Source organism: Acartia tonsa, chromosome 15 (assembly GCF_053477335.1).
Source record: "Acartia tonsa isolate MP-2025a chromosome 15, ASM5347733v1, whole genome shotgun sequence".
NCBI lineage: Eukaryota > Metazoa > Arthropoda > Copepoda > Calanoida > Acartiidae > Acartia > Acartia tonsa.
In genome coordinates, this window is record NC_137274.1 from 21,842,837 (window position 1) to 21,857,836 (window position 15,000).

At 32.5% G+C, this 15,000-nt stretch overlaps 2 protein-coding genes and 1 long non-coding RNA gene across 3 annotated transcripts in view; all 3 read right to left on the bottom strand.

Annotated features, from left to right (window-relative positions):
• Positions 1-7,130, bottom strand: part of LOC145306995 (uncharacterized) — a 56,068-nt gene extending 48,938 nt beyond the window's left edge. The window contains exons 1-3 of the mRNA XM_080149337.1: positions 7,094-7,130; positions 6,086-6,170; positions 4,760-5,136 (exon numbers count right to left, since the gene is read on the bottom strand). Of these exons, the coding sequence (XP_080005463.1) occupies positions 4,760-4,861 (102 nt within the window). The 5' untranslated portion in view covers positions 4,862-5,136; positions 6,086-6,170; positions 7,094-7,130. The remainder of the gene's footprint in view (positions 1-4,759; positions 5,137-6,085; positions 6,171-7,093) is intronic.
• LOC145306996 (uncharacterized) lies at positions 7,058-7,968 on the bottom strand. The gene is made up of 3 exons (XR_013875262.1): positions 7,830-7,968; positions 7,570-7,661; positions 7,058-7,093 (listed from the first exon to the last, which is right to left on the bottom strand). It is a non-coding gene; the product is annotated as an uncharacterized LOC145306996 (long non-coding RNA).
• A 553-nt stretch (positions 7,969-8,521) lies between these two features.
• On the bottom strand, positions 8,522-12,092 carry LOC145306997 (uncharacterized). The gene is made up of 5 exons (XM_080149338.1): positions 12,046-12,092; positions 11,586-11,638; positions 10,777-10,909; positions 9,261-9,337; positions 8,522-8,598 (listed from the first exon to the last, which is right to left on the bottom strand). The coding sequence occupies exons 1-5, from the start codon at positions 12,090-12,092 to the stop codon at positions 8,522-8,524; spliced, it is 387 nt and encodes a 128-aa protein (XP_080005464.1).
• Between the last annotated feature and the right edge of the window lie 2,908 nt (positions 12,093-15,000).

The following is a 15,000-nucleotide window of genomic DNA, read 5'->3' on the forward strand; positions in this document are numbered from 1 at the left end:
TTGGTTCTTGTTTCAAATCATCGGAGGGGTTATTTTTTCAACGGACTCTTTTGTATTTTAAACATTGTTTTCATACCAGAGTTTGTCAGGGAGGGAGGGGACATTGGGTTGTTTATTACAATATTTCCCAAAGTTTTAAAAAAACATTTTCTTATTTGTTGGCTTCATAACTTTGTTGACATTTATTGAATTTTGATTTGTTGGTTTATTAAGTTATGTGTTCAAACGATTCATCTACTAATTGTAATCTACACTATTATATCTCTCTCTCTCTCTCTCTCTCTCTCTCTCTCTCTCTTTCTCTCTCTCTCTCTTTCTCTCTCTCTCTCTCTCTCTCTCTCTCTCTCTCTCTTTCTCTCTGTCTCTCTCTTTCTCTTATTTTCTCTCTTTCTCTCTTTCTCTCTTTCTCTCTCCCTCTCTCCCTCTCTCTCTCTCCCTCTATCTCTCTCTCTTTCTCTCTCTCTCTGTGTCTAAAAATTAATCATTGGGTATGGACATCAATTTACCAACAATTGTCTTATCCCTTTAGATCCCTGAGTTTTAACACAATTTTCACAATTTTTAACATTTTTCACATATTTTATATCTCAAGCTGTGAGAAAGAAGTTCAATATCATATGGGGGAGGGGAGGGGGGGGGATAGAGTGTATTTTCGGAGATATATGACCCGAGTTTTGACTGTTATTTCTCCGTTGTTTCTTCTCTGAGAGTTAAAATATATCATGGATAGATAGATACAACCTCCCCCGCCCCCCTCCTGCTTTTACAAGAAACAATTTTCCGTTATACAAGTTTTAAATATTTGTAGATATTTTTAGTACTGAAGCTACTCTAAAATGTTCATCTGTCAGTTAGACACAAAATGGGGGATTTTTTTTAGCACCAATAAACAATCAACTATAAAACTTTCATGGTGGTCGGGCTGCTTTTTAGCAGGTTTTAGGCTATTTTTATATTCTTGACCCTAGTTTTAGTGTTTAGGATCCAATTTTGAAATGTTTTAATAAATACGATTTTTTTGTGCCTTGCTAGTTATGTTGTCATCCTTGTTACTCTTTTAAACAGTTGACATATTAGTGTGAGAAACAGCATTGTAAAGGAGTACCATTTAAAGGGGGTGGGGGATGTGTGTAAAATTCCGTCACTTTTAACCGTCAGTTTTCCGTCTACATCTTTAACTTTTTTCCTTATAACTTTTACAATAATGACCAATACTAAATATAATGAATAAAATTTTTTGTCTGAAGCTAAGAAATTACTAGTCCTATGTGTACTTTTCATGGAAGCTTTATAAATGTTAATGGGTAGTGTTCAACTTTCACTGCCCTGCCCTAGAGGCTAGGAGCGAAGGAACTAGTATGTTATAAAGTAGTAGAATTTGTATCTGTCTGTGCTACGATTTTAGAAAACTTTATTAAAAGTCAATAGAATGTTTTATGATCTACTTCCCTAACCCAACCCAATTTGGGAGAAAAAATTGTTCATACATTTAATGCCTTCATTGGTCACCAGAAAGACATATTTAGTACTCAATTTTGTGTTAAAGAAACTAACGTTTATTTAAGCATACTTTTAAAGTTAACAATGGACTCTTCCATTCTGGCTTAAAACTCACCTTCCTTTATATTTGGGCCATTTCATTTACTCCTCATATGGATATGTATGTGTGTGTGTGTGTGTGTGTCCTAGTTCAACAATTATTTCTCTGCTAATTTTTACAACAATGACCAATGATAGATATAATAAAACATATTTTTTGTCTGAAGCTATAGATTTTAGAAAATACTCGTCCAAAAGGGTTGTACTTATTAGGGAAGATTATAAATGTCATGGGGTGGTTTTTTACTATTTTCCACAGTACCCTGGTCTGGAGGCTAGTGGCGAATCAACTACTAGAATTTTTGTCTGTCTATGCTTCAATTTTTAGAGAAGTTTAGTATTAGTCTTTATAATGCAGGTTTCACTTCTACCCCCTACTTTTGTGAGTGATTTAGCCATGAGAGAAAAAAAAATGTATATATTTTCAATGCTTTTTTTAGGTCACCAAAGGAAAGACATTTTAAACTTCAGACATCTTCAATTAATTTTACAATGCATGTGTTAAAAAAACAAGGACATCATAAATCATACTGATAATTGGCGAAGCAGTAAAGTTTGTTAATCCTATTATATAAAGTAGAAAGCTTTTATGTAGCAAAGATTCTTGCTAACGGCTGAACCGATATGGTTCTCCTTTACAGAGAAGGTTTAAAGTATTTAGGGGAGGGTTTCTCCACCACCCCAGTAATAAATTATCCCTCCCCCCCAAAAAAATATTTAAAATTTTTCTTCATTTAACCCAAATTTATAATGGGTGGGGGGGGGGGGAGGTTAGGTTTTCCTTTTATTATCTTAAATGCCTCTAGAGGCTTCTAGGGGGCGTAGCCACTAATTTTAGAAAAAGAAAGAGAGGAATATTAATTTAAAAGTATTTGAAGGAACAAAAAAATTGTATTATGTATGGACATTCTTTAATTATAGAGTATCTGCACTTCTTCATTGTATACATGAAGAAATCCCTCTCTTTCTCTTTCTCTCTCTCTCTCTCTCTCTTTCTCTCTCTCTTTCTCCGTAACTCCGAACCACTGATAACTCTGCAAATATCGGTTTAACATTTTAGAATATCAGCGTACTTGAAAAATTTTCCCATTTTTTGTAATTTTTCACTACCCCTTTCCCTTTTTTGTTGTTGAGCTATGTAGGGTTATAAAATTTTGATTTTTGGAATATTGTGAAAAAAGGAGAAACAAGGATGAAAACATCCATAAAAGCGAAGCACTGAAATGACAGGACAAACAAACATTAACACTTATAGATTGTCAGAACTGATTCCTGGATATTTGAGGTCATACTTATATATTTCTGACCTGACTTCGCTTATAACATTGTAATATAAATATTGTACAAAAAGTAAATTATAAATTGCTATTCTGAAATGGTTATTTTTTTCAGGGAAGCTCTAACAATGTAAAAAAAAACAATATCCTATAACTTTGGGGACTAGTGTAACAAACAGCCTATTGTCCCCTCTCTCTCTCTCTCTCTCTCTGGCTTTAAATCACTTTGTCTAATAAGCAATTGCAATTGTATATTGCTACAGAAAATATAACTTTTTTGTTGTTGTATGATCACTAAACATCTGCTTTGGATCACGTTATCTGTATGTCTTATTAGACATTAGGGACTGTAAATTTTCGTGGTACCCAAAGTATTATAACAGCATCTTATTAGACATTGGGGACTTTTAATTTCTGAGGTACCCAAAGTATTATATCAGTATCTTATTAGACATTTTAGAGTGTAAATTACTGTGGTACCCAAAGTATTATAACAGCATCTTATTAGACATTGGGGACTTTTAATTACTGTGGTACCCAAAGTATTATAACAGCATCTTATTAGACATTGGGGACTGTAAATTTCCGCGGTACCCAAAGTATTATAACAGCATTTTATTAGACATTGGGGACTTTTAATTTCTGAGGTACCCAAAGTATTATAACAGCATCTTATTGGACATTGGGGACTGTAAGTATGTACGCATGTCCGTCCTTTATTTTGTTGTGCTTTGCTACATTTGCTACATCCTTGAGCTATTATCACATTTATATAGCATAGTATTATAGACAGCTATCCACGGACATTATGCGGATAGTATGGCTATAAACTGGTTCTAATACAGCAGATATTAACCGGTTTCAAAGCCATACTGGAAAATGATATCTTGTCATCCTTGGTAATATCACATTTCTCAGTTTTATAATATCATTTTCTTATTCGTTGGCTTAACAACTTTTAAGTCTCTTTCTTTCACACATAGAAAATGGTATAGAAAAATCGGAGGGAGGAAGGGCTCAGAATAATTTTTAAAAGCGAAGCTTTTTATAATTAGGGTCGGTCTGTCCGTCCGTACGTCCGTCCGTCCGTCTGTCCGAGATAGTTAGCTTTTATTCGTTATTTTAGGCATGTTAGAATTGTCCTATCGATTTCAAACTTTGCGTGGTGATTCCTGTAGTAGTTAGGTACGATTTAGAAAGCGCAGCAATTCTATAATCATTACAAGAATGTTTTACGTCCATTTTAAACATGTTGATTTTTCTACTTTTTTAAAAACAAATTTTTATGTAATCTAATTATCCGTTTGATCTGATTTTTGGTATATTGATTCCTGGGACAACAAAGAACAATATTTTAAGCGAAGCAACTCTATAATAAAGCCCTAAAGATGTAAGAATGTCCATAAACATTATCCTGTATCAAGCAGTTTTTCACCAAATTTACTTACAATTTTGCTTCGACTCTTATTCTTTTTTTCTGATTATTCAGTTCTGACACTATACAATTGTTAACGTCCGTTTCTCCTACCATTTCAGTGCTTCGCTTTTATGGATGTTGTCATCCTTGTTTCTGTATGGCTTTGAATATGCACTTTTGATAGCTGATAATTAAGTTAAAATGATAATGTCATATCTAAGCGTTGCTTTTATTGATGTTGTCAACGTTGTTTCAACACAATTCCTACCTTTTCTCTAAAGTTTTGCCATTCCAGGATTCTGACATTTTTTACATTTTACATTTGTCTACACTTGCTTCTAATTTAATAACTAGAAATATAAACAATAAACATACATATATTAAATATTATAATGTGTATATGTACAAAATATAGAGCTATGATATATATTCATATATGTGGATATGTAAACTATATTCTCTTTACCTGGCAATCACAGGACCTCTGATCCACTGGTATGCCAGTATGAAAACCTGAACATTCCATTCTGAAAAAATAGATATGAATGAATAAAAAATAGACTAGCATAACATAATGCCTTATTTTACATAAAAAAATACACAAATAAAATGCATTACATTGATTTTTCTTCAAAGATAAAAAAAAGTATATTTACATTACAAAAAGTTGTTTGCTTTCAAAATTGTTTTTTTTTTTCGCCTCAAAATATGGATGTAAAAAAAAGTAAAAAAAAATATAAAAAACTGCTTGTTAGCTCTTCACTGGTTGATGGGAGAACAACAGTAACAGCTGGCTGACTCTGGGTGAGCGATGCTGTTGGCTTTTCCAGGGAAGTCCAAATTCTATAACAATTTATAAATATTACTAGTTGCTTTGCCCCTAGTTTCGGGAAAATAGCCTAAAACTATATCAAGACATTTATAAAAAAAAGTACAACCCATTTGGATCAGCAAATTTTGAGATCTTTAGCTTCAGACAAAAAAGTCTTACTTTACTTTATTTGGATTTGTACAATATCTAAATATTGATGGCTGAACCAACTTCTTTTTACAAGCAAAGCTTTTCTATAATTATGGTCGGTCCGTCTGTCTGTCCGTCCGTACATCCGTCAGTACATCCGTCCATATGTCCGTCCAAGATAGATATCTTTTTTCCGTTAATTAAGGCATGTTAGAATTGTCCTATCAATTTCAAACTTTGCATGGTGATTCCTGTAGTAGTTAGGTACTATTTAGAAAGCATAGCAACTCTATAATCATTACCAGAATGTCCGTACATCCATTTTAAACATGTTGATTTTTCTACTTTTAAACAACAAATTTTTATGTGATCTAATTATCCAATTGATCTGATTTTTGGTATACTGATTCCTGGGACAACAAAGTACAATATTATGAGCGTAGCAACTCTTTAATCAAGTCCTAAACATGTAAGTATGTTCATAAACATTATTCTGTATCAAGCATTTTTTTAACAAATTTACTTACAATTTTGCTTCGACTCTTATACCTCATAAACTGATAATTCAGTTCTGACACTATACAAGTGTAAATGTCCGTTTGTCCTAACGTTTCAGAGCTTCGTTTTTATGGATGTTGTCATCCTTGTTCTGTAAAAACTAAACAGTTGAAATGATTACATTTTCTTCAACTTAACCCTAAACTACTAAAACTAGAGCTTATGGCTATCCAACGATATGCATTGATACAGGCTGCACAGTCTTAATTGTGAAAGTAATACACATCAATATGGACACACTCTACTTATAAAGATGCTGCACTACTTACTTACCATGTAGTGAACAGTCAGTTCTTGTCCTTTAGATATTTCAACCAAGGTTTCCAGTTTAACTATGTTAGCGGATTTCTTCTGGTACCTAGATATTAGATAGATAGATAGATATATAGATAGCTAGATAGATAGATAGATAGATAGATAGATAGATAGATAGATAGATAGATAGATAGATAGATAGATAGATAGATAGATAGAAAGATAGAAAGATAGAAAGATAGAAAGATAGAAAGATAGATGGATTGATTGATTGGTAGATAGATAGATAGATAGAAAGCATAGATAGACAGATAGATAGACAGACAGATAGGAAATATGACGCCTATTTTTGTACTTCTTAATATGTTTATATAAGGTATGTTTACATTTTAATGATTGAATCATTAACTTGAGTGTTCAAACGTTTTAACCACTAACTTTAATTTACAGAAGGGGTAATTATGTGTATCATCATTATTTGTTGGCTTAACAACTTTGGGGACTTTTTATTGATTGAATCATTAACTTGAGTGTTCAAACGTTTTAACCACTAACTTTAATATACAGAAGGGGTAATTATGTTTATTATCATTATTATTTGTTGGCTTAACAACTTTGTGGACTTTTTAATGATTGAATCATTAACTTGAGTGTTCAAACGTTTTAACCACTAACTTTAATATACAGAAGGGGTAGTTATGTGTATCATCATTATTTGTTGGCTTAACAACTTTGTGGACTTTTTAATGATTGAATCATTAACTTGAGTGTTCAAACGTTCTAACCACTAACTTTAATATACAGAAGGGGTAATTATGTTTATTATCATTAGGGGTGTACATCAATTTATCATCCATTGTCTTATCCCTTCAGATCCCTGCCTAATTAGAGCATTTGACTAAAAGATTACACCCAACTTTACATAGAATAATTTATATTACTGATGATTTTAAAATTTAGTTAACCCTATCTCATTAGCTAGGACTTTATTTAAAGGTTGTGATATTGAAGTCTAATGAGTTGTACCTGCAATTAAACATCCAGCAGGAGTGATTTACGGTCTATAAGGGGAAGATGATTAAAGTCCCTCAACATCAGACGCTAGAATAGCCAATGAGAGAATAGCCAGTATGCACTGTAATTGACCAATGATAAAATTTATGCTGGCCTCTCATTGGTTATTCTATTGTATGACCACATAATCATAATTTAATCATCTTTTCCTGAATTGGACCACACAAATTCTTTTCTTTGAGGCCATCATGTATGGTGGAGAAATTTTCTTCCTCACTGGTCTAAATATGTAATGGAGCCTCACAACACAGGTGAAATAATTATGTTATATGCATAATGAGGGTTGTATATATAATATTTAGTATCTCTATAATTATATCTGGTGTCCGTCGTATTGACCATTGACTACACTAGTCTCTAGATAACTTACACAGATTGAAAAGTACTGATATAACAGGTAAAGAAAGAGCAGGACCAATTATAATTACCTCATAATTGTTTGGTTTGTTGACCAAAACTGCTTCCATGAACTTGACCGTTTCTCCGGCTTTAAAATCTCTTGTTGCTACTACACCAACACCTACAGATAGTATTATTTAAACAAATAAGATATCCAGGGGAAAGGAAGGGAGATGGTATAGTGTTGCCCTTAAGCCCCCTGTGAGTAAAAACATACAGATGGACAGACATTTTCTAGTTTCTTTATGTATAGACTAGCTGCACTGCTGAAAAAATATGGAAAAGCAACCTGCTTTGAAGTCTAAACTTCTAGGATTTTTCACTTCTACAAATTTCACACCACAATCTGCGTCTTCTTTGATGATATGAAGATAATTTTTCATCATCTTTTTTGTTTGCCTAAGAAAAAGTTTGTGCTACGTGTTAAAATGTCCCAACTGACTTAAAATGCAACAGTTTCATTTTTAAACTTTCCTCACATTTTTTTATTTTTCAACGTAGCTCCTAAACTACAAATTGGACAAAAATGGTACTTATATTTCCTGAAACTAGAGCTTATGACGGTTCTAACGGTATGCATACCTTTTTTTCTACCATTAACACCAGCCGCGCAATTCGAATTTTAAAAATCTATGCATTTTTTTTGCTCACCCTTTATATCTATAGAAATTATTCATACAATCAGATATTACTTTACTTTGCACATTTTATGGGAAGAGTAAAGATATAAATATATATATTATGTTCAAACCACTAATGGTATAACCAGTACTATAGTTCTCTAGGGGCACTTAAGGTAAGTGGTTGGGAGGTAACTCCAATTTAGATTTTAGTTTTTGAAATGTTAAAAATCGCTGTAAGGAAAACCAAATTGTAGCATTAAGATCTTTAGGTATAGATAAACAGACACACATCATTTTAATTTTATATAAGGATTGAAACATACAGGCAGACAAACATTGTACTGCTTTAATGGTAAACTTACGCAAGCATATTTTGGGGCAATTTTGCCTTGAGTGATATTGTCTCATATATAAGTTCATTTTTCTCCTCAAAACCTGAGATAAAAAGAAAACATTTACAAGAAAGACTTGAACAATATGAAAATATTGGAAACCAATAAATAATTTTATACTTTAGGTGGTTCATGAAATAGGGAATGCCATGACAAAAATAGGACATCTTGATATTTTTTTTGATTACATTTTGTTATATTATATTTTCATCCTATTTAAATAATTTTTAAGATATTGATTTCTAGGATGACAAGTCAATACATCTCTAAAAGTAGGTCTTATAATTTAAGTCTATTAAAATTTAACAATCTAATTAATTTTTGGGTGCTTTAACACTATATGAAAACACCTTCCCCTCTTATTTCTAAAATAAATTCAAATAAGAGGGTGAGGGGTCTAGTTTTTAGTTTGTGTAATTATTACTCTATGTTAGAACGGTTATACAGGTTTTACAAAATTATTGCTTTATATAACTTTGAAAAAACCCGGTTTTTAAGGCATAATTTGTGAAGAAATTAAATGGATTATTAATTTCTGTCAATGGCAAGTAGGTTATATTATGCAATACATTTGTTCTATTAAAAAAAAACACCCTGTATTTGGTACCTGTTACCCCAATAGGTTTAACTTTTATGGATGTTATCATCCTTGCTAAAGAGAGAGGCAAGTAGAAAATAAAAAAAATATAATATTTATTGACTTACTTATACTTGCATCATTAAATATTTGAAGAACTTTCAAATTCTCTCGCATTGTGAGTGGTTGTGTGTCCAGATTGAATCTAGAATTATATAGTTTGTTTTTAGAATAAAATAGTCATGAAAAAAAAGATGACAACATCCATAAAAGCGAAGCACTGAAATGGTAGGACAAACGGACATTAACACTTGTATAGTGTCTGAACTGAATAATCAGAATTTAAGTATAAGAGTCGAAGCAAAATTGTAAGTAAATTTGTTGGAAAACTGCTTGATGCAGGATAATGTTTATGGACATACTTACATTTTATGACTTGATTATAGAGTTGCTTCGCTTATAATATTGTTATTTGTTGTCCCAGGAATCAATATACCAAAAACCAGATCAAACGGATAATTAGATCACATAAAATTTTGTTTTTAAAAAAGTAGAAAAATCAACATGTTTAAAATGGACGTACGGACATTCTGGTAAAGATTATAGAGTTGCTACGCTTTTCAAATCGTACCTAACTACTACAGGAATCATCATGCAGAGTTTGAAGTCAATAGGACAATTCTAACATGCCTAAATTAACGAATAGAAGCTATCTATCTCGGACGGACGGACGGACAGACCGACCCTAATTATAGAAAAGCTTTGCTTTTAAAAAGCATAATCAACCTCCTTATAATAATTGTTTAATATGATAGTTGTATATTAGGTTAAAGTTATAATATAAAGTATGTTTAGGGCAATTCTCTTTCACCTTAATAAAATTGTTGTCAATAATTTTCCACCTTGATGTTTAAGGTTTAAATTTGTGCAAAATGTGATTATCTATCCTTTTTTTTTCATATTTCCCTGTCATTACCAGATGTGGTATTATTTTATTTTAAAACTAGGGGCTTCACCCCTAGCCTCTAGGGGCTGTGCCCCAAGAGGTAATTAAAAAAAAATAAGTACTACAGTAGTTTTATTTCAACTAACTTCTCTATAAGAAAATACCTCCGCAAGAAAAAAAGATAAAAAATTGGGGAGGGGAGATTTTTTTTTGGGGGGGGGGGAGGGGGTTGGGAGTGTCCCACTCCCCAAGAAAATAGCTTAAAACCACCACAGGACCAGTAGGTATATACCCTGAAGAGTAGAATCCGATCGGTTCAGTGGTTACTAAGATCTTAAGGGACAGACAGACAGACAGACAGACACCGTTCTACTTTGTATTTTAGACTAGCGGCTTCGCCCCTAGCCTCTAGGGGCTTTGCCCCAAGAGGTGAAAAAAAAAATATAAAATCGTAAAGGACCATGAAAATATCCTTCAAAAAAAAAAAAAAAATTGGGGGGGGGGATTTTTTGTTTTTTTGGGGGGGTTGGGGGTGTCCCACCCCCCAAGAAAATAGCTTAAAACCACCACAGGACCAATAGGTAGATACCCTGAAGAGTAGAATCCGATCGGTTCAGTGGTTACTAAGATCTTAAGGGACAGACAGACAGACGGTCAGACAGACAGACAGACACCGTTCTACTTTGTATTATAGATACCTATTATTTGTCTGAAGACCACAAATAGTGAACAAAAGACAGTTCATGCGATCATAAACTGTACACTGCTGCTTGAACTTTAGGGGATGTTCTGCCTCATGTACTTTCAGCTCAGCCGCAGTGAAGAAAGAAACTAAAATATCAATAGTTATATATTAATACTTAACAGTTTGGCCCTTTGCCGCATCTTTATTACCCCCCCCCCCCCCCCCACTATTACCTAAGATCCTATTTTAGGTAGAGGGTATTTTTTCTTATTTTTGAAGCTAGAAATTTTTTTTTTAAACAATATTTATCTCAAAACATAAATTTTGGCGGCCGCAGCTGTACTTGACAGCTGTCAGCTGTCGCAGTTGTTGGTCAGCAGGAAAACGGCGGTGGATATTTATGAAATTTTAATATGTTATGTAGACATGTAAGATAAGCTTAGGTTTAAAATTTGAAGTCTCTAAGTCAAAACAATGGGGTCGCAGGAGGCTTTCAAATATTTTTGAAACTTGAACACTTGAAGTAAAAAAATGTAATGTGTCATACACATATTTAAAAAGTCACTTAGTTATTGCCCTCTTTCTTTCACAAACAGAAAATGAGATAGAAAAAACGAAAGGGGGGGGGGAGGCTTTCAACGCCCTGTCTGTGCCCTAACCCTGCAGGTCTACTAAAGGCCTTATATAAACCTAACTAAACATGCATTAAAGTAATGAACAAGCAACCAAAAACTACCCTTTTTCCCCCTAATTTTCAATTCATTGCAATAATAAGTTTAGGGTGGAGGGGAGGCATAGAATTTAATTTGAAAAAACTTTTACCATTTTCACAATCCGGGCATATGTGGTTGTTGTACTTCCTGGTATTGTGAACACTAAATAAGACAATTATCTAAATTTATTGTTCATTGTATAATCCCTGTGTGCATGTACTGTATCAAGTACTAGCAGCTACGCGGCCTCTTTAAGTTAAAAATAATATTAGTTTTCATAGACACATAAATCTGAGTGTTAAAAAGAACTTTTAGTCCATCCAAAAAAAAATAGGTTTTTTTTTATTAATGCATTTTATTATAGAGGTAATTATGTAATAAAATTTTGTATCAACATTGGTATATAGTTATTCAGTTGTTATGTAAATAACATAAATTGAACAATATCATGTTGATAACTAATCTTTATTTAGGCCAAAAGTTGACAAAAATCATTGCAATTATATTGGTTTTTATGCAAAGTTTTTTTATTGGGTTGTAGTGTAGATATTTGTTTACTTTCAACTAACCTTGAAAGATGTGTCTTCATATTGTTTGCTCTATTAGTTCTGTGCATGCATTTCACATCTCCACAATTAACAGAACACCACCTTAACATTAACCCATTAGTGCCGAACCGGGCATCAAAATCCCATTTTTTCACATTAAAGTTATTGGTGGAAAACTTTGGACACTGTTACGATAGTATTCTCTTATTTGACAATAACATTTCAACCATACCCCCCCTCTCTCTTACCTTTCTATACTTTAAATTAGAAATTACTTACATAACGCTGCGGTTTTTTTCAGTAAAATTCACCCTCTTCATATTTCCTCCTCCACGCTTAGCAACTTTTATCAGATCAAATACTAAATAATTGATATATTAGAAAGCTATATAATTGTTTTGGATAATCAAACATTAGTTAATCATCCATAGAACTATTATCTCAGTTCCCATTAGAACGGCCGTAGCTGTACTTGGCAGCTGCCAGCCGCCAAAGTCGGCGGTCGGCGGGAAACGGCAGCAGATCTTTAAGAAATTTTTATACGTTATGTAGACATATATGAATAGCTTAAGTTTAAAATTTGAAGTCTCTAAGTCAAAAATTGCGGCTACAGGAGCCATTTAAAGATTTCTGGAGACCTGGAGGATCAGGACCTGCAAGATCATACCTGGAACCTAAAATTGACTTGAACACCTATAATTCATATAATGATGTACTACTAGAGGATATTTTAGTATTTTGGTAAGATAAAATGCTTTGTTTTAGTCAAAAGCATATTTTTGTTCTTTACCTGGATGACCCTGCCAGGTTTACTGGCATCCTGTGCCCGCCAGGATGGAGATATTAAAAAAATTCCAACTCTCAGTTATATGTAATAAATATACTTAAAAAGTCACGCAGTTTGGGCTCTTTATCTTTCACACACAGAAAATTAGATAGAAAAAACGAAAACGGAGGGGGGACGTTCAACGCCCCCCTCCCCCAACTGTTAGGGGTTAAAATTGATTTATGATAGAAAAACATATACATCCAGAGAAATAAAGATAGATAAATTATTTACAAACTAACTAGCAATGATTTTAGAGGTGTTCCTAAACATGACAGAATATCATCATGTAAAGTTTTAATTCAATAGGATAATTCTATCTTAATCAATCAGAAAAAGAGGCATATAGTTAATTAGATTAAATACATAAATAGATGGATAGAAAACAAGGATCCATAAAAGTGAAGCTGTAAAACTGTAGGATAGACAAATATTAACACTTGTAGAATGTCAGAGCTTAATATACAAAATAAAAATATATTAATTTTCACAAAATTATATGTAAATATGTTGCAAAACTTCTGAAATACAGAATTCTGTTTAAGGACATACTGACATTTTTAGAACTAGATTATAGATATACCTCGCTTATAATATTGTACCTAATTGTAATAGGAATCAGTATTCCAAAAATCAGATCAATTAGATGATAATATCACATAAAAAAATTTTGTTAAAAAAGTAAAAAAAAATCAACATGTTTAAAATGGATGTACGGACATTCTGGTAAGGATTATAGAGTTGCTACGCTTTCTAAATCGTACCTAACTACTACAGGAATGATCATGCAAAGTTTGAAATCGATAAGACAGTTCTAACATGTCTAAATTAACGAAAAAAGCTATTTGTTTTGGACGGACGGACAGACTGATTATAGAAAAGCTTCGCTTTTATAAAGTATGAAACTAACTAGTCTTTCTAACTAGTCCCCAACGTCTTATAATAATATTTTCTAATTCAATAGCTCAATAACTTTTATTGAATTTTGATTAGTTGGTTCATTTACTTGAGTGTCCAAATGTTTCAACCACTAATTGTAATTTACAGAAGGGGTAATGCTTTGCATTATCATTGGAGAAACCCATCATTTATTGGCAACATAAATATAGTTTTCTGTTCCTTTAGCTCAATGGATGTAGAATACATGGAAACATTGACAGGGGAAAATATGTTGGCAATTTAGGTTGCTTAAATGGATACCATTTATTGGTCAGTTCTTTCACACAGTAGAAGGGGAGGGTATAGGGTAAAGAGGAAGGATGTTGGTTATCGATAGTTTAGCCAGCTAGAAGTAATGCCTCATTAGAGTACATTAAAAGTTGGTTCAACATCCATTTATTTATATATCCATTGTTTCTGTTCATTTAGCTCTCTAACAAGCCTTTACATTTCAATTGGGGTTAATTAAAACCAGCGAAAAGTTTGGAATGGTTGGATTTAAAACTTTAGGTACTTTATTAAATCCTGTTTGCATGTTTTAAACTAGCAGTGTCCAAACTTTACAACCAATAACTTTATCTGCATAAGGGATAGTTTTGTTTAACATTATGTAGGATAAACATCTATTTATCGTTCATTGTCTTATCCTTTAAGATCCCTAACTTAAATTGTAATAGTTGTATACAACTTTTTCTTTAAAAAGTTTAAAAATCAACATGTTTAGAATGGATGTGCAGACATTCTGGTAATGATTACAGAGTTGCTACGTTTTATAAATCGTACCTAACTGTCATAGGAATCATTATGTAAAGTTTGAAATCATTAGGTCAATTCTAACATGCCTAAATTAACGAAAAGAGCCAACAATTACGGACGGACCCTAATTATAGAAAAGCTTAACTTTTTTAAAAATCCGCGAAGTAACATTTAAAAAAATTTACCAAATAAATTTGATACATTTTAGGATTAAAAATGAAAAAAAGATAATTAAAGAGGGAGTGAGAGAGAAATTAATAGAGAGAGAGAGAGAGAGAGAAAGAGAGAGAGAGAGAGAGAGAGATAAAAAAAAATATGAATATAAAAGATAAAGAAAGAAAACACTTGAATATAGAGATGCTTCGCTTATTGTACCTTGTTGTAATAGGAATCAGCATGTTTTAAATGGATAGGGATTAGATCATAATTAATAAACAACAATCCTTATATAAAAG

Bases quoted from the DNA above. Each gene is read 5' to 3' on its own strand.
- LOC145306997 (XM_080149338.1), bottom strand. From the start codon at position 12,092: ATGCACAGAACTAATAGAGCAAACAATATGAAGACACATCTTTCAAG. The intron at 11,639-12,045 runs GTTAGTTGAAAG...TGTCTTATTTAG, and splicing joins ATGAAGACACATCTTTCAAG to TGTTCACAATACCAGGAAGT. The intron at 8,599-9,260 runs GTAAGTCAATAA...TTTTTATCTCAG, and splicing joins ATTTAATGATGCAAGTATAA to GTTTTGAGGAGAAAAATGAA.